The 24,291-nt window shown below is 39.2% G+C and overlaps 2 protein-coding genes across 5 annotated transcripts in view; one reads left to right on the top strand and one right to left on the bottom strand.

Annotated features, from left to right (window-relative positions):
- Nucleotides 1-8,477, top strand: part of CD226 (CD226 molecule) — a 112,910-nt gene extending 104,433 nt beyond the window's left edge. For all 4 annotated transcript variants that reach the window (XM_086683205.1, XM_086683206.1, XM_086683203.1 and 1 more), the window contains 2 exons: nt 3,145-3,205; nt 5,484-8,477. In XM_086683205.1, the coding sequence (XP_086539331.1) occupies nt 3,145-3,205; nt 5,484-5,597 (175 nt within the window). In that variant the 3' untranslated portion in view covers nt 5,598-8,477. The remainder of the gene's footprint in view (nt 1-3,144; nt 3,206-5,483) is intronic.
- Nucleotides 8,478-15,571: 7,094 nt separating this feature from the next.
- Nucleotides 15,572-24,291, bottom strand: part of DOK6 (docking protein 6) — a 374,774-nt gene continuing 366,054 nt past the window's right edge. The window contains exon 8 of the mRNA XM_086683202.1: nt 15,572-22,962. Within this exon, the coding sequence (XP_086539328.1) occupies nt 22,823-22,962 (140 nt within the window). The 3' untranslated portion in view covers nt 15,572-22,822. The remainder of the gene's footprint in view (nt 22,963-24,291) is intronic.

Below are 24,291 nucleotides of genomic sequence, written 5' to 3'. Positions count from 1 at the left end.
GAGCCCGACATGGGGCTCAAACTCACGGACTGCAAGATCATGACCTGAGCCAAAGTCAGATGCTTAACCGACTGAGCCACCCAGGCGTCCCTAAAAAATATTTTTAGAGACAGAGCATGTGTGAGTGAGGGGGAGGTGGGCAGAGAGGAAGGGGGAGAGAGAATCTTAAATAGGCTCCGTGCTCGACGTGGAGCCCAACTCGGGGCTGGGGATCACGACCTGAGCAGAAATCAAGAGTCAGATGCTAAACCGACTGAGTCACCCAGACGCTCCAAACTGCAAGTCTCATTATGTGAACGCACCTGACGCTCTTTCTATTTGATATGCCAACAAAATGCTGTTTCCCCATGTTTGGCCTTACCCCTGTGGATCATTCCAGGCATGGGACACATGTCTCCTTTGGGAGGTCTGTCCTGGCTCTCCCTCCCTGCAAAGAGACATGATGTCACCATGCGGAATCACGTTATATTCTTCTCTGCTGCACCTCACAGCCTGCTTTGTAGCTTAATCAATTTTGTGTCTGTCCTCCCTTCTGTTCATAATGACAGGGACTGCGTTTTGTTCATTTCTTAGCGTTTGATAGCAGTTAGCACTAATCTTTCCAAATAGTGGGTGGTCAATATGTGTTTGTCTAATTAAATTGAATCATGAAACTGCCATTTTCCCTTTCTCTCCGTCATGGGCTGCCCTCAAGTCTTTTTCCCTGGTCAGAAATTAGCAAATTGAGGGAAGGAACCCAGGATGTCAGTGACACTGAGGATTTTTCTAGTGCTTCACCCTGGTTGATGAAAAATGCGCTGAGGGCCGCTCTGACAGCAGGAGCATCCGGGAACACGGGCCACATGGTAGGACAGAGTGAGTGACAGCATGGATCTCCGGAGGGTCACAGATGTTGGACATGATGGATTTAGCTTCATGAAAATGCATCACTTTTACATGAATAGCTAAATTGAACTGTAGAATATATTGTCCCACTTGGTCAAATGTGATAAAAAGATTAGTGGGCTTGAATGCATTATCATGATCGCACATCACAAAGGAAGACGTATGTATTCTTTCTACCTTGTTGCCCGTACCTGTGGTCGTTACTTGGAAAGGTTTTGAAAAATGCCCCAAGGGCTTAAACAATGGCCTTCAGAACTCTGTCTTAGTGACCGTTTAAAATAATCCTGCCACTCCAGATGTGCTGACCTGGGGAGAAGCCAGAGGAAATCGAAGTGTGCCTGAACGAAACTGAGTCCTTCCCCCGCACCCAGCACCTTGTAGCCTGTGTGTATGGGGGTGCGGGGGCTTTTCCCACACCTCTCTGCTCCCAGTTTGTGTTGCTTCCAGTTAGAGATCAGAATGGTAACATTACGAAGTGAATGTGTTTGGTGGCCGTGCACAGCACTGGTTAGGCTGGGCAGGAGCCAAAAGATGGTCTATACATCGACACCTGTGTTTATAGGAAGAAATTTAATGTTCAGTGAGCAAAACGTTAGATACTTGTTTTTACTTTTGCTGTCCACTTTGATGTTCCCGACAAATAGGCTACTTCGCTTTGCCTGAGACTCTCCTGGTTTCAGCGCTGAAAATCCCTCATCCCGGGGAAATTCTTTAGCGTCAAGCCAACTAGAATGGTTGGTCAGCCTAGAACAAACCACAGTGTTTACTGCCTTTATTTCACACACGAGGGGACTGAACTTTATAGATGCAAACAATTAGTGAATTGCTGAGCACGAGTTAAACACAGACCATCTGACTCTAAGCTTCGTGTTTTCTCTCCTTCATGATAGCGTATACTCTAGGCTTATGTCAACAACATATATATTTGGACCTCTTTGGGAAAATTAACTCTGTATTATGATATAGCAAGCCTTGTGAAGCATGATTTAACAAAATATCCAAGGTGATAGCTTTGTTCCCTTAATTGTAAAAAGAGGGTAGTAATAGCATCTGTATCACAGGTTTCTTTTGAGGAGTAAGCGATTTATATGAAAGACCCGGAAACATGACTTTCACATAATAAACTTACACATCAAAAAATTAAATAAATTAATTGTATAAAAGAGACCTCATAAGTAAGCAAATGCACACAGACTAAGATAAGTTTGTGATTACATTGACACAGTAGGAGGATTTCATAGCGACTAGGAGAGAACAACATCCGTCATCTGAACAACCTTTCCTTGGAGAGAGACTAGCTTGGCTGGTTTTTAAACTTTCCATGAAGGCATTACAACTTCATCTTTTTGCATAAAGGTGAAAATCCCTCCTTTTTTTGCATCTGAACCACCTCCTTTATGGTCTGATAAGAATTTTTTCTTTAGGGAGATGAAAAAAAAGATAGTCTTCATCTCCCCATAATAACTATTTTCATACAGTTGGATAGAGTAATTTCAGGCACTGCATTCAATTATAGTAGCCTCCTTTTCTTCTTCTCTTGAATTTTCTCTTCAAAGACTCCTCCTGAAGTTAGGTTTTTATAGTTTTCATTGGAACGGTGGAGAGTTTATGGACTGGCATGGCTCCAGATGGCCCACTGAAGTGCAGTGACACGATTCCAGAAACACCAGAGCCTAATAGTCATGAGGGAAGCCTGTGGATTCGAATTCTAATACTACCACTAACCAACCATGTGATTTGGTTCAAATTGCCTCAATTTCCCACTCTGTTACATATAGGGTTTTTGGTGAAAGCTAAATAAAATAATCCATAGAGGAGGCTTAGTAAAACACCTGGAAGTTTCTATAAAGCTTAACTCGATTATCCCTGGCATCTGAGAAGTTACACTGTTGGCATTTAAAATAAAGTTTTTAATTGTGGGAAATCTCTAAGCCCAGGATTATTTGGAGAAGGCAGTGAGCTATTTATGTAATAATTCCCTATGAACCATTCTTTAGTAAGCTCAGTGAGATTAATTACTAATGCATACTGGCTGGATATCCATTTAGATGCCTTCACCATCTGTGGAAGATAAAAAATGAAAAATTGGGTCAAGAAAATTTTGAGTAGGTATGTGTAAACCAACCATAGATGCTGCTTCAACATATTAATAAGGGCATGTGGGCTGGGCTACAGGTAAGGTATAATACTCTACTGTATGCAATAATACTTGTGTTGGAGTATAATATGTCAATGCTTCAATTGAATATGTATTTTCAGGAGAAGGAGACAGAACAGAGGACTGTTTAAAGAGCACAGAAATAAGGATGCACAGAACAAGGTAAGTTTTCTCAGAACTGTCATTTCCCCTGCTTTTGCGCATTGTAAATGTCCTGTAGAGTCAGTCCGTTTTGCAGTCAACAACCTTGTTGTGCTTTCAGTACCCTGGCCATGGACTTGCCTGTAATTCCAGTATCATCCCTTTGAAGAGACACTTGTTTTCTGACCTATTTTCCTATTATTAATGCCCTTTGAAACAGTTTGTTTTATATCAGTACAAATAAAGGTACAATCACAGCGATATCATAAGAATCAACACTGTGCATTACCAATATCTGCTATTAGTTTCCTAAGGCTGCCACAGCATAATTATCCCAGAGGAGGCTACTTAACCAACAGAAATCTATTCTCTTGCGGTTTGGGGGGTTTGAAGTCCAAAATCGAGGTCTCTGCAGGATCTGTTCCCTCTGGGGATGAGAGTCTGTTCCACGCTTCTCTCCTGGTTTCTGGTGGTTGTTGGCAGCCCTCGGCATTCCTTGGCTTATGGACTCATCACTTCAATCTCTGCTTCTGTCTTCACATGATATTCTTCAGTGCATGTGCGTGCACATGCGTATCTGTCTTCCCTTTTTATAAGGACATCGGTGGTATTGGACTAAGGGCCCAGCTTACTTCAGTATGACTTTGTCTTAACTAATCACACCCTCCACAACCCTACTTCCAAATAAGGTCACATTTATGAAGGTCTGGGAAGGGCATAAACTTTGGGGGGATACCATCTGACCTAGCATAGGGCATAATAATATTTTTATATCGTAAGGTTATTGTGAGGATTACATTATACCACGTAAAAGACCTGAGGCGTAGGAAGCACATTAGAAAGATGCAGTGCTATGGTTTTCATTATCATTATTATGGTTTTTATTGATTTATTAACTGAAGGATGCTCAGATTTCTGACAGGCTGCAGAATTTTCACTCCACCTTCCCCTACAGATAAAAGGGATGCTTATTTTCATGTTCATTGTCTCCACTATTTGTCAGATATTCTCTTTAACATATATTATTCTGCTTACAAAATTTTACACTAAAACATTTCTCCAAGTGTTATCTGAAATTACATCCCTTTCTCTTTAATTTAATTATTTGCCATTGAATTCTACATGGCCAAAACATCAAGTAATGGAAAGTTTCTGACAATCTAATATGTGTGCTTCAGATTTCTTTGTTACCTATTTATCTATTGGTTGAAATTTTCCTCTTAGTTACTCTCTGCACAACAAAAAATGTTTCTGGATGATTCATGGCCGCCTTTTTGACACTAAGTGGAAAGACTGAGGAAGTCCTGTCTTGTGTCATCTGCCACTCTAGCAAGCAATTAAATAGTGCTCTGTCATACACAATTGCAGGAATCCCTTCTTTGTCCTTAGCTGATGTCCACTCAAGCCAACCTAAAGCCAAATTTATTGCTGTGAATTTCAGAGGAGTGAAAGAGCTTTGCAGCTTCCTGCATTAAGTGTTCAACTTGTTCAGACTTCTGTAGAGTAATGATATTTTGAACGATGGTTAGGAAGTTAGATAATAAGTTGGATTGTGATAGAGGAAGAAGCTAGACCTGCCTGATTGTTTTGGGCCTGTAGGCACGCTACGTAAGGAGCAATCGCACTGCAACATACCCTCTGCTTTCTCCTTGCACCCGTTGGAACCAGTCTCAATTTCCAAACTTCTCACCAAAAGACCTCTCGCTCTTCTCTTCCTTCTCTTTCTCTCAATTTCTCTCTTACCCATGCCTACATATTTTCTGCCAAGTCAAAGTGACTCGATTAGGGTAGAGAATATTAATGATTATATAACATCATTTTGGAAGTAATGCCACTTTATTTTGTTAATTTCTTTTATTGCGTTTAGTTGCTTATTTTCAAGACATGACACTGTGTACTTTAAAAGTATTGTTTATTAAAGCGTTGATTCAACAGAAATTATTGAGTGTCCACTATGGGAGATGCTATATTAGATTTCCATATAAAAATGAGAATAATTGTTCTTATCAAAACAGCCTAGGACACTGAGAGAGAGCTCTAAGTCTAAACGGGTATTTCATAATCTATAAAATATAGCAAATGATGATCTAGATTAGTCTCCTGTTGCCTTTCACTCTGAGCCATGCAGGTCAAGAATGTGATTTCTCATAGAAGTTCAGTACAAGGAAGAGACTGCTTTATGAAGTTAATCATAATAGATATTTGACTTAAATTGTGGTTGATTTAAGAGATTTGTTTTGGGTATCTTTGTCAGCTGCTGAAATGCAGTGAATCATTGACATTCTGTCTGTCTTTCTAGGCAACCAACAACTACAGAAATCCCATCTCTACCAATCAGTCATCGGATTGTGCAAGAGAAGATATTTATGTCAACTACCCAGCCTTCTCTCACAGACCGAAGACTAGAATCTAAGCTTTTTCCTGGAACTGAGCAAAACTTATGGTGACTGTTACGTACATGGATCTTAATATAATTTCTTCCCACTACTCAGTGCCTATCCAGGATACCAGTTAGCTACATTTATTTAATTTGATAGGAAAGATACTTTATTACCTAGAGAACATTCTTAACAGAAATGTTTCAGAAAACCTGACTCTAATTAGCTTAGACATGAAGGGAAACTTACTGAATCATGTAATGGAACCATCCAGGGGAGATGAAGCTTCAGGCAAGGGTTATTCACAAAGGTTTAAATGTCTTGTCTAGAATTAAGTATGGGCATACACCTGCTTCTGGATTCCCTTTTGTGGTATTGGATCCACTTTATTGGTGTTAGCCTCTTATTCAGGCATTTCCCTTGTGTTTCTAAAAACCCTTGGCAATTCACAATCCTTGTTTCTGCCTGGTGGAGAGGTTACTTCTCTGATAGAGCAAACAGATTTGGTTATTTGTGCAGCATTAAACAGGCAACATGGCCAAAAAAGATGGAATCAAGGGTTTAAGTCAAGGGTTCACCTCTAGACCCAGGAGTGAGGCCAAAGCACATTACTGGGAAATTCAGAGTATCATTAGACGAGGGAGACGGGGCCCGGAAGCTGAACTGGTTACCAACAAATGTGAACAGCAGTGCCGTTCTGAGACATCTCTTGTTAACCAACTAAAAAGAGAATATGTGGATGGGTGTGAGTTAGCTCTCTCTCTCCTCACTTTAAAATCTGCTATATCAGCAGAGTTCAGAGGAGTACTTGGTAGCAGAACAAATGAATGTTCAAGAGGAAGATAAATGTGACAGGGAAATCTCTTCCCTTTGTATTATCAAATAAAGTAATCTCTGATCCTGCATAGAATTCTTGCCCCTCTCCCTGGCCTAGCTTTAAGAGCAAATGTAGCAGAAAGTCCAATAGTAACTTAATGTTTTTGAATTTTTCCACTGTTGAGAATTATTTAAAAAAAATTTTTTTAAATGTCCACTTATTTTTGCGAGGTGAGGGGAGGGGCAGAGAGAGGGAGGCACAGAATCTGAAGCAGCCTCCAGGCTCTGAGCTGTCAGCACAGAGCCCCATGCGGGGCTCAAACTCACAGGATGTGAGATCATGACCAGAGCCACCCAGGTGCCCCAAGAATTATTTTTAATATGTATATCCTCTCAGAAGAGTCAGGCATCTAGGCATGATTGATTTTTTTAAATAACTATGTGAAATCTGAATATGAGAAAAAGAATGTTAGCTGAGTGTGGTTTGGGTTGTAGGGTAGAAATGTGGGGGGAAGAAATACTAGAGCGCTATAAGGAAGGAGGAACAGGGAACAAAGAATGGAAACATACAGACAGAAACTTGTCTTGCTTCATAGTTTGGCCAAAGACAACCCTAGTGATGTCACTACAGAGCCATTAGTGGTCTTATGCCATTGTCCAAATTCTAGGCGGAGGCCAACAATGAAAAGTATTTATGAAACTAAATAATGATCATGGCCACCTTGAAAGCACAATGGTCGTTACCAAAGACACCGATCATTCATGTCTCAAATGTATTTATTACCCATCTCTAAAAGATTCATCACAAAAACTGCATCAAAGGATCAAAGTTGTAGACTTTCTTGTGATAATTTTAAGTGAACCCAAACCAAACTCTCTCTGTTATCTAGGCAGATTCTAAACTGTAATTTACAGTTTTAAGCAAGTCAGTCGGTGTTTTATGATTATAGCTTAACTCCTATGCATGCTAGATAGTGCAATAACTCTGTGAATTACAGAAATTGAGTGCTCTACCTGTTTCAGAAGGGAAGAAGTAAAAATGACTGCTTCTCAATTGTACTTACATCCATGTATTTAGCTGTTATTTTTATTTTGTTTGCTTAAAGATCTTTATATCTAGATTCATGAGGTATTTCCAGAAATATGTAACACAGTCGGAAGGTAGTTTACAAGGAAACAATTCTATTATTTTGTTAACTATATCAGATTTATAAAAGTTTCCATGGCTGAATTTGTCAGTTTGCATGGTGGAGCAAACTTAGCATCATTTAAAAGATAAACGATTTCTTTTTCCTAAAAGTCAAAGACAATCAAAATGACTTTCTGGAAGATTCTGATGACCAAATTCTCAATGACAGATATGAGTGAGAAGTAAAACATTTCTACCATTGCAATATGAAATGTGAATGGAAATGTGAATCCCACTTTAACAGAGAAAATGATCACGGGGGTGTTAGGTGTACAGTTCAGCCAGAGACAGCCGTCCTGGTGGTTTCACTCATGGAAGACTTTTGTAGTAGGGCTTCTAGAACATTTGCAACCTGTTTTCCCATGGATGCTTTACTTTCTCCTTAATCTGTCACTCAAAATATATATGAGGACTATATACTCTGCCCTTCTTCTTCCTGTATTCTTCCTCTGCAGAGCTCGGGATCTTTCAGGGACTTGGAGCCCTTCTAAGTCCTCCTGGAATTTCTCTGAACCCCCTGCTGGTCCTGTTACACTCTTAGCTGTTCATGCCCATGAAATTCTACTCACTGATTTTCTTTCTCTGGACATCTTTACTTATTAGCAAAGCACTTTCATGGTTGTCTGTTTAATAGTATTCCTAATTTGCTAGAGTTTTGTAACTCTATGTAATAAATATATAACTATACCTACTATACATATACTACATGGTATATATATAGTATATTGTGCGTGTGTGTGTGTGTACACAATGTATATATATTGTGTGTGTATGTGTATGTGTGTGTGTGTGTGTGTGTGTGTGTGTGTGTGTGTATTTCCCCCTAATCTGTTGTACCTACTATTACGGTTGTCACTAAGGAAACAGATCAAAACAGATCCGCAGAATAAAAGGTCAGAATTGAATTAAATTATGTTTTAAATCTTTTTTGAAAGGTGCTACTTAGGAAGGAAGATGCTTCCTAAGATTCTTTTTTACATATATAATTTATGATATGTAATACGTTACAGAAAAATCTGTGTTTCCTTTGAATGCCATTATTTGAATATTTACATGAAAGAAACTGATTAAAGGGAAGTGCTGTGTGATGACGAGGTAGGTAAGTTTGTTAAATGTCATTAGAGTAAACAGTTTGGTCAGGGAAAGAATGCATGCCATTAACTTACAATGACTAGGTATTGATTATATTATCGTCAGAGAGACCTTGAGACATTATTTAAAAGACTTTATGCACACTGAGAAAATAGCATTGAAATTTCATTAGCTTGTAATTATGCTTATGGATGGAAGACAATGGATGAAGCTACATTCTTTAGTTATTAAATATCAAATTTATAGGATATTTTAAGTAATTCCATTTATTACTAAAATATACATATAACTTTAAAATACATTGGTTATCAGTTTACAAGACAAAGAAAGATAAAAATAATGTCAAAAAGTTTACTTTCACTGTAAACATTCAAGTGATATTGGTTTATATAGAACTATGTTAAATAACACCTACAGTTATATTATAGTAATTTGTAGAGTCCACACTGTAATTAGAAATTGCTGTAATCAAAATGCTTCTCCTGGACTTATAATAATGTGCTATATATTCTCTGCTGCTTGTGTGAGATTTCAGCAAGATTGGAGGTATTGTACAAGTCGATGTTTATAAAGTTCAGGTCGAGGCACTAAAACTGTGAGTGCAGTATTCAGCTACTTTACACAATAGTGTAAAATGACACAAACCTGTAACACTATTATTTATCAACATTAGTTTGGCCACTAGTAGAATGTGGTGCCTAGAAAGTGTTGACCTTCACATTCAGGCTTTTGCAGAAATTAATATATTTTTCCACTAGTCTTTTCACTGGAATTATTCTCCGCCAAGTTTCTAGGCTCTTATACACTTATCTGAAAAATAAAAACCAGTGTTTTTTAAAAACTTTTCTATTGCTAGTGACCTGTATGCAGAAAGGTGGCTTCTAGATTTCATCACAAAGCTTTCTAAGGGAATTTTACAAATCTTCAAGGTTGGTTTACATATTACATAGTATTCCAGATTCAAAGCACTAACTGTGTTGTAAGATGTTGTAATAAAAGACCTAATCTGGGGACGTGTGTGATAAATGTCTGGAATCATTTCCATTTATTGCCTGTTGTCCCCGTTTGAATGACGTTAGGTCGGTCACCGTCGTTAGAACATTTGGCCCAGTGTTATGTGTAATTTCAGAATCTCTGCTTTTGTAGGGAGTGCAGTGTCCTTGACATACTGTATTCTGTTGTTTGAAGGGATAAAGCGCTGTGTTGCACCATCATTAGTTTTATTTGCCATCAAAGGATATTAGGGAGAAAATCCCACAGGGTAATAGAAACATGAGGAGTTAAGTGCAGAACAAATTCAGAACACCAAGTATTGAAATAATCCCGTATTAATACAAATATTTTGGAAGGATGGGCTCGTGGGAAATGTATGCACGTGAGGTGAGTTTGTGGAAAGGAAGGCATCTGCATCAATAAACAACATCTAAAATTGAAAAAAAAAGATCTAGTAGTGATAGAAGCATGCTCCTCAGAAAAGTAGAGATAAAGTCATCAGTGGAAGTGAAATGTGTTGTCTCAATGGAGGGAAAATGGGAAGGGCAGGAAACAACTTGTTTTGCAAAAAACCCTCACTTTGAACCACATGCACTTAGAAAATGCACCGAATGTTGCATTGAGATAGAAGTTACATTCGTCCAACTCACCATTTAAGTGTTCCTACCAGTTTACGGCTCCAGGACTTTGGCTCTGGGTGAGGAGATCCTGGTGGTTGCAGCTTTCTGGATGTGTCTGTCCAGATTTGGGGGTGATGGTTTGCCTTGACACCTCAAATCTCTGATAGATCCAAGAGAAGTCACTGGTTTGTAATCTGTCCAGCTCTTTCTTGTTGTAATCAAGGCCATTGCATCTCCCAAGCCCTTTACGTGTTAGCATTAAACCCGGAAGTCCTTCACCATGTCCTTTTAATACGTGTGTTTTCTGGTGCCTTGGTTTCTGACCTGTTTCTTTGTGCTGACATTATGAGGCCTCACTAGGCTGGTCTGACACTGGAACTGGATTCAGAATCATCTGACTTTGCTCCATGTTTCTCTTTGGCCCATTTTCATAAACCACAGATCCACCCGACACAATATTTATGGAATATGAAAATTTGGCACAAATGTAGAATACAATCTGAAGGTTAGTAGGAGATTATTCTCAGTTTCCTGACTATGTCCAGATCCACATCAGGCCTCATAAAAATTTTCGTTCAAAAAAAGCAAACGGGGGGCGCCTGGGTGGCTCAGTCAGTTAAGCCTCCGACTTCGGCTCAGGTCATGATCTTGCGGTCTGTGGGTTCGAGCCCCACGTCGGGCTCTGTGCTGACAGCTCAGAGCCTGGAGCCTGTTTCAGATTCTGTGTCTCCCTCTTTCTCTGACCCTCCCCTGTTCATGCTCTCTCTCTCTCTGTCTCAAAAATAAATAAACGTTAAAAAAAAATAAAAAAAAAAAAAAGCAAAAGGTAGTAGAGAGAAATTCCATCTGAAACCATAAGAAGATAGTGACGGGTTAAGTCCTCCATCTGCAAAAATTAAGTCAAAGGAACTGTCAGTAAGACCCATACATCACAGAATGTAGTGTGAGGCACCAGAATGAATGAGCTGTTTGGGATTCTAGAATGAATGAATAGAATGAAATGCAAATCACAGGGAAGTGTTTCCCTGGTCATGTGTATCAATATTAATTTAGGTTTTAGTCACATAAAAGATAAATGAGAATTAGAAAAATCTAAGGATAAGAGAACCCAAGGAAGGCATTAACAGCACGATCAAGAAATATGTATACATCTATATGTTCTATGTGTTGTATTTTATGTATATAATTAATCGATCAATTAATGTTTGGCTTCTACAGAAGAAAACACAACCGAAAGAAAGATAACCAAGATAAACAAAAACGGAAAGGCACCTTGAGAAGGAAGGTGCACACATCCTGTGGGACTCTTACACAATGGTCGTTAGTGGAGTGTTCTCACGAATGTGTGGACGAGTAAAAGTTACAGAGAGGGAAGGAGGCAAACCATGAGAAACTCTTAAAAGCTGAGAGTAAACTGAGGGTTGATGGGGAGTGGGAGGACGGGGAAAGTGGGTGATGGGCCTTGAGGAGGGCACCTGTTGGGATGAGCACTGGGTGTTGTATGGAAACCAATTGACAATAAATTTCATATTTAAAAAAAATAAACATTAAAAAATAAAATATTTGCCAACAAAACAAAACAGAAAAAACCCAGAAACCCAAGTCAGGGCCCGTTGTTTCTTCGCTACATAGGGCCATCAATTAAAAGACTGCAAAGCTTTTCAAAGAGATCACTCAAAAGCTTCTTCTCAGATTCAGCCCTGTTTGTTTTTACATGTTAACGGAAGTAGTGTGGAACACTTCTATTAAGTTAGACTAATATCAAGCAAACAACACCACACCCGGCTACCATCTCCTTCAGGCTAGGGAAAAGCATTAGTGAGAACCACTGGTTATTGTATGAATCACATGTTGTTTAAGCTTCAGGGAAAAGACACTATCTAGATGGGAACCAAAAAGGATGAACATAATCTCTTTACGCAAGAGTTATCAGCAGTGACCTGAACTATTTGAGAGATCATAAAGCTCCAAATCCCACTCATAGATACAACATGAACACGCACAGTTAAATATAACATATAAATATGGGGAGTGGGGAATGTGAGCTGGGGAGGAGCAGAGAGGGAGAGAGAGAATCCTAAGCAGGCTTTGTGCTTTCAGCGTGGAATCTGGAAAGGAGGCTCGATCCCACACACCATGAGATCATGACCTGATCTGAAATCAAGAGTCAGATGCTTAACTGACTGAGCCACCTAGGCGCCCAGCATTTTTTTCTTTATATTGCTGAGAGTGAGGGTTGCTTCTGGCTAGCAGCTTTAGTATTTATTGCTTTGGACACCAAGTTCTGTCTATATTTAGCTTTCTGAAATATAATTGCTAAAAAACTATAAACTTCAAAATCAGCAGGCTAACTAAAATGTTTTTGAATGGATAGTGGAACAAGAAAGGGTTTCCTAAGTTAAGGGATTGGCTGACTGATTGTACCTGCTTCATGACTTGAAATGCATACTTCTTCCCTAAATAGTGAGCACCTTAAAGGAAGTCTCAACTCTTGCTCACTTTTGAATTCTTAGCTCTTAGAAGATTCAGTGAATGTTTTTTAAAGAGAATTTTGAGCTAGCGTTTTCTCTTTGGGCTACCTTATATCCCAAGCTTGCAAATATTCAGAAGAGTGTCAGGTATACAGAACACATCTGTGTTGTTCACACACATAAAGTGAGTGACTGAATATTTGTCTTCTGCTCAAGTTTGTGTCAAGGGAGGAATTGGGAATTTTAGAGAATGTGATCTAAAACATTTCTTGGGGGGGGGCGCCTGGGTGGCTCAGTCGGTTGAGCGGCCGACTTCGGCTCAGGTCATGATCTCGCGGTCTGTGAGTTCGAGCCCCGCGTTGGGCTCTGAGCTGTCAGCACAGAGCCTGGAGCCTGTTTCAGATTCTGTGTCTCCCTCTCTCTGACCCTCCCCCGTTCATGCTCTGTCTCTCTCTGTCTCAAAAATAAATAAACGTTAAAAAAAAAAGTTTTAAAACATTTCTTCGAATAGTGGAAGCTAATTTGGGGGTTATGTCAGACTACTCTGATAATTTCCTGTGATTAAAAAGCAGGGTCTAACTACTGAGAGAAGAGAGACAGAGAGAAAGAGAGAGGGAGAAAGGAGGAGAAAAAGGTGGGGAAGGAGGAGAGGGGGAAGAGGGAGAGAGAAATCCAGAGACAGCTTTGAGAAAGGTATTTAGGAAGCGAGGGAGGCTGGCTTCTCTCGCCTTTCCCAACTCCCTCATTTCTTGCCATCTCATGTCTTCTGTGGATGCCAAATACCCATGTGCTGTGGCTTCCTCCTGACACTGATGTGCCTCGTGAGTAATTAAAAGTAGGCAAGAACCAAGACCCAGGCGATACTGCATACCCTTTACTCCTGTTGTGTAAATGGTAAACCCTCAGTGAGCATTTAGTGACTGACTAGCTTTCCTGATCATATAAAGCAGCAGCCTGAAACACCTAGATATTAAGATAATTCATATTTTCATGAATGTTCAGATATTCCACCTAGGTCTTGCTCAAACATTTATGTTGATAATTTACCATATGGATATAAAAATTCGGTAAGTTTATCTAACGTTTTTCATGAGTAACTTAGAAATAAGGATAGCAGTTTTGCCATTTGGGGGGATTATTTGATTTTTTTTACGTTTATTTATTTAGTTTCGGCGGGGGGAGCAAAGAGAGAGGGAGAGAGTGAATTCCAAGCAGGCTCCACACTGTCAGCAAAGAGCTGGACACGGGGCTTGAACTCATGAACCACAAGATCATGACCTGAGTTGAAATCAAGAGTCAGATGCTCAACCAACTGAGCCACCCAAGCACCCCTGGTTTTGTTCTTCTTAGTACATTACAAATATAGTGGAGTTACTATTCCTGGGCTGTGCCCTGTCACATGAATTTATTAAATATCTTCTTGGATGTCCGCTCCAAGTTATACACACCTTTGCACTTTTCATGAAGACTTTCCCCAGCAAATATAGTCCTCATGATTTCAATAGTGAGAAAAAAGAGGAAGATAAATCCATCAAATTCACATCACCAACTTGTTATGAAAGTGGCACCAAAAATCCATATCCGGCTATGTTTTGTTCAGCATTCAGAAAGAAGGGGCATTTTTGTCATCACTGCCCCTCCCAAACATGTTCCAAACTTGTACTGGCTGCAGAGAACTGAGAGCTCTCCTACGGTTTTCATTGTTTCTTCAAAGGCATGACTTTGGCCAGATCCACCCCGTTTTAGCATTATGACTGCTCGATCCAGGCTTCCTCCCTCACTCTGGTGTCTCTGACCATCAAAGACAGATGGAAGGCTTGGTACTCTCTTTAAAGACAGGACTCTGCAAAAGGAAGAATACTACTAATGAATCTAGTGAACTAACGACAAATGCCTGGCTAATATTTAAAGATTAAGCTTGAGAAATAGATTCTGTAAATGTATTTCCAGACAGGTTTAAATCCAAGGGACAAAGGATTCAATATCATGGCACGGAAAAGAATAAAGCCATCAATATGGAGTGTGGTCATGACTCTACACATTTCATCTCTGACGTGAAATCTTTGTCTACCAAATGTTCATTTTCAGTAATGTTCTTTGGTTGTTAAAGGGTGAGCCCAGCGCTGGAGGGAAAGTTGTTTTCTAGCTTTGTGACATCATGAAAGCCGCTTAAAAACTCACTAGAAGATAAAAGTATTGATTACCAATGCCATTGTCATATTAATATTCTATGATTCCAACAAACCACGGTCGACCTAATAAAAATTATATGTTATTATAACATAAGATTAGGAAAACACTGGGAATGCATAATAAGTTCTCAGTAATCTTTCATTTAATAAAGGGCCTTCTTTTACTTTATTTTGAAAATAACAAACCAATGAATGAAGGAATGACATTTTAAAGGTTAGGAAACTATGATTGTCAAAATTCTGTTTAATTACATAGTTACAGTTCATCACATGATAATAAAAATGTAAGGAAATCATATAATATTATAGTGCTAACAATATTAAGTAACACATGGGTAAAAACCATTAATTTAGATGTTTAAAATCTCAATCATGCAAAGCTGTGATGTAAAGTAGTATTTTTGACCTGTTTTTTGTAGAGATGGAGGACATTTTAATATTGCACAACTGTAAGTTACCCTCCTTGTAGCCATATCAGTTGTCAATTTCTTAGAATTATGAGTAAGACATTCATAAGGATTGATTGGGGTGTCTATTCAGGATTGAGATATAGAAACTATGAATTCAGAGGAGGTAATTCTTGAACTATGTATTTCATTTTACCAAGGGGAAAAATCACGCAGACAGATTTAAAAATAATGTAATTTCCTAATTTTATTATTGCCTCATTATTGTAACATTTTCTGTTCTGCCAGAAATTCACATTTAGGTTTCAGGGACAGCTATTCCTTTGCATTCTGTTCCAAAGGTGGCTCAACTAGTATTTAAGTACAGACGCCCCCAACCTATTATTTATCTGGAATAAATTGCGACCAAAAATAAGGTATGCCAACTCATATAATTCCCAATAGAAGCAAATTTGTAATGGATATTTTATTCCTTAACAAGGGCCTAAGCGTCCAAAGTTATTTTTTTATCAAAATAATCATAAACATTATATTTAATCAATGACAAATGACATCTCTTTACAGTATAAGACCTCACACAGTATAAGTTAATTTAAAAGAATTTATAGAAAGAAAACATATAACACATAATTTAATATATTGTGAAGATTCATAAGGATAAGGATTTCAAAAGATGGGATAATTCTGGGTGGATCCAGGAAAAATATAACAAGTGTGGCACATGTAGAGTAGGTCAAAAGTAAAAAAAGTGCCTGTGTGTGTATGTGTGTGTGTGTGCGCACGCGTGTGTGTGTGTGTGTGTGTGTGTGTGTGTGTTAGGGTTTGTGTGGAGAAGGTCCAAGGGGCCTCTGCAGGTCCTGGGAGTTCTGTTTTCTGTAGTAAGGATGATACTGGCCTTTATGCTCATTTATTGTCAGGGAGTAGGTGGACTCATTGTTGTGATTTATATACTGCCCGCTGTTACCAAAATAATATAGAGTGCGTTATAACTGGAAAGAATCCGTATTCTCTACTTCAGGTCTTCACAAAAATTTAGAGCCTTCTTCCCACTGAACCCGCTGATAATAATAAGCAGTGTTCTTTGAATTACGCAATAGATATGTAAATCTGAATTTGATTAACCAAATTATTTCATATTGACCTATATCATGCTAATTTTTGATTTATATTTAACATCAAGATGCTGTTGTCATTTTATTCTTCACGTTCCTTGCCTTTCAGTCCACTTGGCAGACAGTTAATGATACTGAAACACCCCAGGAGCCCTCTCACATTGTTTTCTTTGAGAGAAAGTCTGCAGCAACTTTTGGAAGAAAATAATTGAGTCATCATCTCAATTCACCTTATTTTAGTGAATTTAGACTTTTAAATTTCAGATTCCCCAAAATAAGCAAGTCTTAAGAGGTTGTGGATCGTGAGGGTATTAGGGAAGCAATCTGATCCCAATGTGCACACAACTGCCAGGTCAGGGTAGATCCTTGCCTTACTGTATGCACGATTCTGTGCACACAAAAAGGGCTGGTTTTATGCTCTCTTTAAGTGGAAAAGCATCCTAAAAGCAAAGAACAGATGGAAAAAGTTCATTGTATCAACAACTAAAACTAGCCCCAAATAACTATTAAAAATTTTAAGTTTATTCATTGTTTTTAAAATTAGAATAGGGGATATAGTGTTGTAGGCATAGAAGAGAAGGTAAAATATAAACTTATTAAACAGAATTATTAGAAGGAAGCTGTAATATTTCTATTACAGATGTACTTTCCCTCGCCTTTAAATGCTTACAAGATATTAAAATCTCAAACTAGGGAAAAGTGTATGAAAATCATGAGTAAAGTGTGGTTTTCATATTACTTAGTAATTTTAACCTAGGTCTCATTTCTCTAGACTTCAGTTAAATAGTTGTCTAATGAAGTGTATAAAGAAAAACTTGATATGCAAGCTATTTCATTATAAAAAGAGTCATTTTCCAACTTCAATTGCGAATGGAAGATTTTTGAAGTTCACATGAAACAAAATGTAGCCCCGATGTTATCTAACAACATTGTGACAAATGCCATAAATAATTAAGCCAAAGTGCTACAGAGAGATAAAGATCCCCGAAATAATAATCACGATTACAATATGATGAATTAGTAGGAATACAAAACATATACACTTAATTTATTTTTTTACTTTGGCTATCACTTTAGAATAAATAGGTTTGAATCTCCAACAAGAACTGGGTGACAATGTAAGAGTCATAGAATTTATACCAATCATTCATGACCTACAAGACTAATGATTTGCCTCATAAAGCCTCTCTATTGACATTGTTGTTGATGAGTCCAAGAAGGGTTAGGAACGTCTGAAACAATTGAGGAGACACTTTAATGTTCCAGGGCCTATTTATTTAGAGGCCATGTGGCATTTCTCAACTCCCACTATGTCTAAACGGGAGACAAGATAGAGACAAGGAAACAGTGCTGGACCAGGAGCCCGGAAGTGGACAAAACTACTGTTTCTTTGCCTTTGAATAAGTGACAACATCCAGGTTTCCTCCTGAGTAGAGTGTAACCTGGGACCTTTATTCTACATGATTGATTCCAGAAACCAGCTAGCATCCTGCCCATCTAGAAAATGTGCCCAACACGTCATGATACTTCCATGAGAGTCTGTAAACTAGCTACTGCCTCAACAAGTTGTAATAATTGTAGAAATGATACACCAAAGGTTCACATTCTCAAGCAAGAAAGGATCTGTGGTAGTTTCAGGGAGAAAAGGGTGGGTTAATCTTTCAAACACATTCATGGGGAATGCACACATGTTGCTCTCCTCAGACATATTTAGCCCCCAGCCAGTGTCACTGATAACATACTTTCATTTGGAAACCCTAATGACGTTGGCCATACAAAAACGATCCTCAGGTTACTGAAGAGACATCTCAGTGTGGGGATTTTGTTAGGCATTCTTTCACCTTCAGTAATTTTCACTAAACCTAAGGAAGCATAATGGTTGGTGGTTATACGTTGTCTTTCTGTGGTCACTTCAAACATGGTGCAACTGACGTCCTCTTTCAATTGCATGCTCAGTACTGGGTGAAGCTAGTCAAAGAAGGCCAAGTCTGTGATATGGAACCGGGGTTAGAATGTTCAGAGAGTAGAGTCTTAGTGTTACTTTGGACATTTCATTGGAGTCTTTATAATTTTATCTAAATTGCTGCCCTCCTAAACTGGTCCTGTCCTCCTCTTCCCCCTTCATGGGAAATTGCACTCTATACATTTCATAGGCTAGGAATTCATCCATGTGGCACATCACCTCGTATTATAATTATTACTGTAAATCTAGTGACTGATTTGTATCTATTTGGAGAAGACCAAGGTTGGGGGATAGTAACGTACAGTTAGTGATTGATAAAGTAATTTGAAATTGCAGGATATTGATCGACAAATGTTAATAGAATTGGAGAAAAATGTATCATTTTCACTTTGAGCAGTTTTAAGTATAATATTTGTTATAAGACCTAACGTGTTCAAGGCCTAAAGCTCAGCCCCACTGATTGTATATTGCCCTTTTATTGTGCTGTGTTATAATCATCAAAACTGGACTACAATTTTTTATAAGAATATAATTTGCTTAGCTTGTTTTCACATAGTATTAATGGTTGATTTTAGTCAGTGGCTCAAATCATCTAGGGAGTAGGGTACTCATGCTTTTTTACAAAGTTTTCTGAGATATTGGCCAAAGAATGAGGGGCAGACATCAATTTTTATGATGTGTTTTTAATATCTACTCTAAAGATACCACATGCAGTAAACAAATTGGATCTGTAAAAAGTATTAACAGTGTAACATTATTTATCAGTCCACTGCTTCTATATTGGACAGAAAGTATTAGTGGTTGACCACTTTATAGGTGATAAATGATTTTCAAACATAATCGCCCAACGAAGACAGAGAAAAATTGTACAAGCTACTAGGATTAGTACTCTAGTTACTACTTGGTGAAAAAAAGTGAGGTTTATTTTTTATAAATATGTTTCACTGTATTTCACATGCTCTATCAAACAGCATCTTCCCTAGTACATAAGTAAATACACATTTCTTATTTCTTTAAGTTCAAATTGTGGCAGTGGCCAGAACTTATTGATTCATAAGTATTTGCAACCTGCATAAATAACTTAGTTCTGAGTGCCTATTACTCATTCGATGAATAAGTGAAAGATGTGTTTCCCACTCCCCTCCCCCCACCAGTGTGGTAAACTATTGGGTCAAGGTTATTTTACACTTTTCCACACTTTAAATACAATGGGTGCAATAATTAAGATTTTCAGGAGAAAACTTGGGGACATAAAAACTGAATCCCCCTGTGTCATCTTTCCATGAGCCGTGTGGACCCTCCGGGCTTTCTCTGCTCTCAGAAGAGCCTCGATCACTCGTGTCAAGTTCCTTCACCACTGGTCTCTTCCAACCTGATACGGAAACTGTGATCATCTTCATTCATGTGCCTAAGTCTGGTTGGAACCCCAGTGGGGTCGCTCTCAGAAAGAGCCAAAGGATGTCTTTGGTTCATAGCAACCCCAATTACAGGAGAGGTATAATACAATTTCTGAAGGGAGAAAAATGACTCACAAAGTAGAGAGGCCTCTTCAGTCAAAAACCTGTGAGCTCAAGTGAGTCGAATACATGTTTACGACCATTGTAATTGCTCCCGTGAAATTGGCTTCATGAAGTTCCAGGAGAGGAGAATGGTACAGTAACTTTTCTTTCATCTTTGGTTTTTGTAGAGGATTTATCTGCTTGTCATTTTTATTACAATGCACACTGCCATATGTCAAGAACAGTAGGCTAACATAAATTCTCCTCTCTGTTCATTTAGCAATTTTAACTTAGCTATGATTACAAGTATAGATGGAGGAGTACAGATGCTAGAATACATCTCCAGAAATGTACCGTGAGAGACTTTATAGCATTATTCTCATTGTGATACGATTGGGTTAAAGGCTTGGGAAGAAGATTTCTCTCACACATGCTTTTGATGACATTATTTTCAGAATGAACTGGCCCAAGATGAGCCTGATCTTTAATATCTCCTCAGTTAAGCTCACTGGTAACGATCCCAAGGAAATGGTGTTCTCGAAGCAATTCCATGCAGGTATTGTGTCTTCCACCAAATAGACACAAGAGCAGACTCATCTGATAAGCAGAATCCCCCCCACCCCCGGACTCCCTGTCTGTGCTTCTTGCACATGAATGAAGCTGAGATATGAACCAGGACCCCAGAGGGCCTTTCTCCACAAGTCTCATGTAGTGACTGTGGTCTCTAAGCAACAGCTCAACTGAGTGAGCGGGCGAGAGGCTTGCTCTGAATGTGGCACCACTAGGAGCTGTGCTCAAATGGTCTCAGCGGGGAGTTGCTCTGGTGTGTTTTACTAAGGGCATTTCAGAAGCAAATGCCATGTGCTAAGTGATTCAGAGGCGCTTAACCCCGAAAGCTGGGATTTTAGGGAAGGCTGTATCACCAGCATGAGGAGCCAATCATCTGCTTTTCTGCTGGGTCAGCAAAATTCATGGTGCAGAGAGTTTGAGTAACTTTCTTTTTATCCCTGAAAGCTTAAGATAATTATTTTTCACAGCCACATTAACTCTTATGATTAGCATCTTGATGGGGTTTTCATACTTATCTGAGAGATTCAGAGTCTAGGTAGTTGCTCTAGGTGTAAATTTATCTAGGAGGGACCTAGAACCATTTCTATTCAATAGTCATTCTCTGAAATAGGTTGTCAATAGGCACTCAAGCTACGGAGAGAGATTAAAAAAAAAAGAAAGTCTTATTACAGATCAGCAAAACAAGTACCCCTTCAAAAGACCAACTTTAGCAGTTTAAAGAATTTTGCCATTAGGAAAAAAAATGAAGTTTTTATCTTACATGATCTGGGCTCACTATTCTTTAAACTTGCCTTGGAGTATTTACAAGCTGACCATTTAGGCATGTGGCATCAGATACTTCTAGGTAGGATAAGTTTTATTTTTACTCGAGTGAACTTCAAAATTAAGGGCAAAGTATCTTTGTTGACACTAATTAAATTAGCCAAATTCTTCAGTTCCCTTTAAACCTTGTAGGTTTGTCATTAATGTCAGAGATGAAAAAAAAAATTATATTTGCTCCATTTTCTCTTATAATCCCAGCCAACCCATGTCCATTAAAAAGAAAGTAAAGCCTAGCAAATTCTGCTGACATAGCACATTACAAGGGACCAATGGCTCTTTGAGAACAGCATCTATAAAATTTTAAATAATTGATATCTATAATCCTGTGCCCATTGTTCTTCTGACTGCAAACTAGCTGAGTTCTTTTTAGGTGTGTGTGTATATATATATATATATATATATATATATATATATTTTTTTTTTTTTTTTTTTCCCCTTCCTTGAAGAACAGTTTCTCATTTAGAGTCTTTCTTTTTCTTGAGATTAAATGGAGGCCAGTAGGTGATCACACCCAATCCTTCTCACGTAGTTCAGAGGGATGGCCAGAGAGAGAAACATCGTCAACAACAAGGGAGTACGAGGCAGAAAGACAGCGTGGTAACACGGCACGTGGGACAGCTAGACTGCTTCCTTTGTTTTCCAGGGTCCCTCCTTCTCACATATCCATTTATACTTGTCACAGGAGCAGACTTGACTACGTAAATACTTTTGCTAATAAAAAGCCTTTTTTTTACAGCACTATTTTAAAAATAGCTATTCAACATAACAATCTTAATTTTAATGCACCAAATTACAGTTTTCAACAATGTAAGTGAGCATATCCTGTCACCCTCAGCACACATTTGATATATACTTGTTAGATATACATGGATATAGCCATATCCATATCTATGTTTGTCTACAGATGCACACGCGCACACACACACACACACACACACACAGAGTAGAGCTACAAGGCCCTGCTTAACAGTGTGTTCTAAATCTCATTTTCCCTTAATTGTCACCGGGCTTATTTATATGGAGAGTTATGATGCCATTAGTAGACCTTGCTGGATTTGTCCCCATCAAAACCTTCCAAGCCACGTAGCTTGTGGTGGGTGACATTATGTCTAGGGACAGACCCTGTCATCAGGTGGGAGGGCTGAGCCATGAGGACAGGGGTAATGCCCACCACCCAGGTACAACCCAGTGTGGGCAACTTCTCATGGTGCCCAGGCTTCTGCTACTGCCAGAACCAGGAATTTTATTTAAAGGACGATTTGGATTCTATTTTTGTAAAACATAGATCCACCCCCCGCTCCCCCCCCCCCCCCCCGCCAAGAAATTCAATAAATAAAGGACTTAGCCACAGAGTCAAGGAAGCAGAACTCCAGTGTTTAACCTTCCACTGGGATTGGGCTACACCCGGCCCATGTCAATGTTACTGCGATCGGTCTTCCAGGAGGCAGAGGGTGCAGTGACCCTGCAAGCAGGTCCGGACAGACTGTGTCTCTGGTCAGCAGGCTCTCTGAGTGTCATTGAATGAGGCTGGAGCTGTAGCTGAATCCGTAGCTGCTCGACCGGGACAAAGACTGCTGTGTCTCTTCGCTCTGCTCCGAGGCGTAGCTGGGAAACGTCTGTGCGCGCGACATCTTGGACGAACCAAAGCCGTGACCTGAAAGGAAGGAAGGAAGGAAGGAAGGGGGGTGCTTAGAAACCCGTTCAGAGAAGCCAAGGGATATACCGAAAACAGACACACACACACACGGAGCCGAAGCCCGCAAATCCTCCAAAGAGAGCTCCAGGTAAGCATGCAGGTGTGGAAGACGGAGAAATGTGGTGCTGGACTCCTTTGTGGGTCACGAATGGGGTCGGTATTTTCCTCAAGTGCATCTTGTCAAAACTGCTGGAGGCCAGAGAGCTACGTAAATGTTCTAGGGATCTGAAACTTCTAGTATTCTTTAGCTATTGCAACAAAAGCAGAAAAGCTTTTCTGGAAAAAAAAAAAAAAAGAAGTTGGTTTTGATGGAGAGCCTGGAAGCTGCATGCTTTTCTTCTCTACTCACTTTCAGGATACAATAGCAAATTACACACTTTCCTAAAACCTTTTTGAGCAGGGAGATTACACTTGATCCTAACCCGTAACCATCCATTATCAGGAAAAGCCTTCCCCGTTGTGGAGTTTGGGACCCTGGCTTATCCTGTTGGGTTTGGGAGTACCTGAACCCCCTCCGAGATACGATTAGCCTAAATGATAAGCCTTTAGGGTTACTAAAATAGCCTAAAAGTCGATTCTTCCAGAAAACATATTTAAAGAACATTCTATCCACGCTTTTGCTACTTCAGACGGGTCCAAAACAGAAATGGTTACTGAAAAGCTCATCAGAATGCTGACCATATAGGGAGAAAGTGTCTCTGGATGGCTTCAGATGGACTTTCCAGGGGCTTCTCCAACCTTTTTTCTTAACTGGGAATTAATTATTCTTCGTACTTGGGAATGACAGTTATCTAACGGATGTGCTTAGCGAGCAGAGAAGAAAACTAGATCTTGTGTGAAGGAAAAGACGTATCTAGTTGGATTTGTAATGTTTCTGGTCTCTACCAGGAGGAGTCCAGAGAAGAGAGTCTGCTAACACAGAAATAGGGACCATCTCGTCTTGCTCCTCCGGAGGCACTGTCCTTTGTGAGGTCATGCACCTAATGCCAGTTTCGTCACCAGGCGTGTTTGGTGACTTGGAAAATATCCTTGCAGGTTCTGAAGCTTGGGATCCAGGGAGAAATGTAAATGAATTGGGTAATAAAAGACTAATTAAACTGGCAGAACCTCTTTGTTAAAAAATCGTGAGAGTAAAATCACTTTATTTTAAAAAATATTTTAAATTGATTTTTTAATGCTTATTTATGAGACAGAGAGAGAGAGAGAGAACACAAGTTGGGGAGGGGCACAGACAAGGAGAGACAGAATCCCAAGCAGGCTCTGCACCATCAGAGCAGAGCCTGATGT

Source organism: Puma concolor, chromosome D3, assembly GCF_028749965.1.
Source record: "Puma concolor isolate L17-30 chromosome D3, mPumCon1.1.hap2, whole genome shotgun sequence".
Classification (NCBI taxonomy): Eukaryota; Metazoa; Chordata; class Mammalia; order Carnivora; family Felidae; genus Puma; species Puma concolor.
This window is presented reverse-complemented; position numbering and strand designations above follow the sequence as displayed.